This window comes from Penaeus vannamei, chromosome 31 (genome assembly GCF_042767895.1).
Source record: "Penaeus vannamei isolate JL-2024 chromosome 31, ASM4276789v1, whole genome shotgun sequence".
Classification (NCBI taxonomy): domain Eukaryota; kingdom Metazoa; phylum Arthropoda; class Malacostraca; order Decapoda; family Penaeidae; genus Penaeus; species Penaeus vannamei.
This window is the reverse complement of record NC_091579.1, coordinates 11,736,299-11,740,479: the sequence shown is the minus strand read 5'-3', so window position 1 is coordinate 11,740,479 and position 4,181 is coordinate 11,736,299. Positions and strand designations below refer to the sequence as shown.

General features: G+C 36.8%; 1 protein-coding gene across 1 annotated transcript in view; it reads left to right on the top strand.

Moving 5' to 3' along the window:
* LOC113804672 (platelet glycoprotein Ib alpha chain) overlaps positions 1-3,170 on the top strand; it is a 3,887-nt gene extending 717 nt beyond the window's left edge. The window contains exons 2-3 of the mRNA XM_027355551.2: positions 799-839; positions 2,141-3,170. Coding sequence (XP_027211352.2) covers positions 799-839; positions 2,141-2,924 — 825 coding nt within the window. The 3' untranslated portion in view covers positions 2,925-3,170. The remainder of the gene's footprint in view (positions 1-798; positions 840-2,140) is intronic.
* The last annotated feature ends 1,011 nt before the right edge of the window (positions 3,171-4,181 follow it).

The window sequence follows — 4,181 nt, the reverse complement described above, 5'->3', positions numbered from 1 at the left end:
CAGGAGTAGGTCTCCTTCAATTTACATATATGAACTGTAATTTTCGCGACAAACGCAGAAAACGTATGAATGAGAATTAATATCTTCATACGACAAGAGATGTATCTGACTGATTACGATTATATTTTCGTATTTCTGACGAAGATATAATCAAAATCTGTCAAATATATCTCTTGTACTGTGAGGTAATTCATTCTCAGTTATATATTTCAAAACGTATTGTATCAATCCTTTTATATTTAGAACGCATTTACAGCCGAAAAGTAAAAAGTACGGTAAATGCTCTGGTCTCAATGTATACCTGTTATATGGATCCTTGTTCCTAGTTATATACCATTCAGCTCATTAATAAATTATTCATTTCAATCTATTTTCAACAAGTTATATTGTACATATACACATTTTCGTCACCACAGTAGACGTTAATACACAAACTGACACAGAACATGAGACCATGAATAATTTTCTGAATTATAAGTAAATATACTAACATAAAATGAATTACAGATATCATTTGTTGCTATGGACTAAATTGCGTACAAATTAGATATAGTTCTACATCATGAATTACAAATATTTTTTTCTGAACACATTTCATCATCATCCACAATACCACAGTATAAACTAAATACAATCGTATTGCCATATGAATGAAATGATTTTTTTTTTTTTTTTACAATATAAAATTAAATGCATTTCTTACAACCCACTTCCAGATAGTTTTCATGATGTACACAGTGTAGACCTCAATGCATTATCGTATAATCTAAACTCAATTACAATATTCTTATTCCTCAGGTCGCAGCTACTGCCCTATTGAGCACTTTTCCCGCTGTCAGGTATGAGAAACTACTATCTAGTTATCTGTGAATAATGTTTACTGATAGTTCGTTATCGCCTTATTACCTGCCGATGATAATGATATTCTGTGATCAAAGATAACAGATGGGTGAGACAATGAGAGGGAGAGAGAGGGGGGAAGGGGAGGAGAGAGAGAGAGAGAGAGAGAGAGAGAGAGAGAGAGAGAGAGAGAGAGAGAGAGAGAGAGAGAGAGAGAGAGAGAGAGAGAGAGAGAGAGAGAGAGAGAGAGAGAGAGAGAGAGAGAGAGGGGGGGGGGGTGGAGGAAGGGAGGATGGGAAAGAGAGAGAGAGAGAGAGAGAGAGAGAGAGAGAGAACTTGTTATCTTGTTACTACAGTCGAGGTAATATTACTGTTTTGTAAGAAATGATAACGGGTGTATTTAATCCTCGCCCTGATAAATGCCAAACTATCACACCTATGGGCACTACAATTTCAAAAAGTTTAGGCTCGTATACCCCTATTGTTCAAAGGACTTTATCATGTATTTATTGATGGATGAAAATGTGTCCATCGCATTATTTAACGAAGCACCTGCAGGTATTATGTCCTTCGCTGTAGGTGCTTCGTATACAAATATTTTTACGTTAAAATGGTCAAAAGAGGTACATTTCATTGACCTTTTTACCTGTTATATGGACGTGGTATATAGTATGTGTCGGCTATATTGGTCACATTCTAGGATCGGGAAATAATGCTTCATAATTGGAAAATATACTTAAAGTTGCCTTATCGAGCAAAGTTAACATTCCAAAGTAGCCCTATCTTATCTGGCTTAGTGAAACACACACACACACACACACACACACACACACACACACACACACACACATATACACACACATACGCACACATACGCACACACATACGCACACACACACACACACACACATATATATATATATATATATATATATATATATATATATATATATATATATATATGCACAAGGAGTTTCCAAATTGGGAATATGAAAATTATGACCTACATATGATTATCTCTCACATATCAATTATTTGGAAACTTTCCATACAGTGCTCTAGTCCTATAGCCATTGACACCGCTACACAACTCATAACTAATAATAACTGAATCTGAACGATGACAGACACTGAACTGGCCCTTAGAAATTATCGTACATTGGTCAGATGCCACTCGACAGGAAAAGGTTGGGGAACCACAGTAAAATTAAAGAAAAAATATCATGAGATATTCAAATAAAGCATTTAGATCCCCCTTCCGCCCGGTCGAATATGATTGATCCCGTTTTCTATATTTCAGGGGAGACTGTAGCAGTGTGACGTGCAGCTCCTTCGGGTACGTGCCTATCCCGAGTGGCGGAGGAGAGTGTGCCTTCTGCCTCAGCGCTGATTCTACGCCGACATGCCCTGGGATCAACTGCGACGGGAGTCAATTTACGACTACTACTGGTGCAACGACTACTACAACGACGACTACGCCACCAACTACCACCACGACAACAACACCTCCTACTACAACCACCACCACAATACCTCCAACCACAACCACCACCACAACACCACCTACTACTACCACAACACCACCCGTAACTACAACTACAACACCACCAGTTACTACCACAACTCCACCTGTAACCACCACTAGGACACCACCTGTAAGCACAACGACAACACCACCCGTAACTACCACCACAACTCCACCCGTAACCACCACTACAACACCACCCGTAACCACCACCACCACATCACCACCCGTAACCACCACCACCACATCACCACCCGTAACCACCACCACCACATCACCACCCGTAACCACCACCACCACAACACCACCCGTAACCACCACCACGCCACCTACTACAGTCCCCCCTACCACGGCCGCCCCTTGCTCACAGTCGACCTGCCAAAACAAAGATGTCGGGATATACGTTTACCCGCTCTGCGATTGCCAGCGCTTTTACACTTGCACCCTTGCGTCTGGAGGCAGAATGATAAAGCACGAGTACGTGTGCTTCGGTACCGAGGTTTTCGACAAAGCTTTACAGAAGTGCGTCTCAGATAGGAGCGTTTGTCCGTACGCCTAGTGGGAGGAACGATCACTTTCTGGCGGCGTTGTCATTAACCGTCGGTGGTTTCTCACTGTATGTTTATTTAAGCAATTGGAAAGAACGATGATTCATTAATTATGTATGTGATTGTTCTGTTTATGATTCCGCTCTCATTTAAAAAAAATATATATACATTTTATGAAGTATTATCCACGATAATTGAAGATTTACTTGAGTTTAGATGAAAATTATAGGAGTTCAAACAAATGAATTCAGTGTGACCTGGAATATTAATGATCCTTTTTACCCATCGAATATTCTTCAGGGAAATACTTAAAAGATAAACGAAGTACCATAGGGGTCCATGAAGTACAATCTATTAAAACATATAATTTATGAATAAATACAAATTTTATCACATTGGGAACGAAAAGTATCCACAAACGTTTTACATACACTATCTCTGTCACACATCTTTTGTAAAGAATGTTATCTATCTATCTATTTATCTATCTATCTATCTATCTATCTATCTATCTATCTATCTATCTATCTATCTATCTATCTATATATATATATATATATATATATATATATGTATATGTATATATATGTATGTGTATATACATATATATATATATATATATATATATATATATATATATATATATATATATGTGTGTGTGTGTGTGTGTGTGTGTGTGTGTACATATATATATGGTAGAAATGCACAAACTAGATTTATTGAAGAAAGTGAGACAACAGTTTCAGAATCGTCCTCGATTCCATCCTCGGGTCTGAATCGAATGGAATCGAGGACGATTCCGAAACTGTTGTCTCACTTTCTTCAATAAATCTAGTTTGTGCATTGTGGGCTTTTCTACCATAGTATCAACACGGTAGTGTGTTTTTCTATTCATATATATATATATATATATATATATATATATATATATATATATATATATATATATATATATATATGCATATGGCTGTAGAAAGGTAATGTTTACGACAGTAAAATAAGTACACATGGTTACACGGAAGTAAATTTTATTATGAAATAGAAACTGAAAATGAATAAAGATCTGATAATAATAATACTAATGAAAACAGCACGGTTAGAATAAATGGTGAATAACTTAAACTTTATTTGATACTGTTATTTATAGTTATACTGCCTTATGGGTGTGGAGACATTGGACCTAATTTAACGAATTAAAATACACGAACAAACAAATGCATGGAAATGAGTGCATGAAGGAAATAGATAAGCAGGATTTGATAACTAGT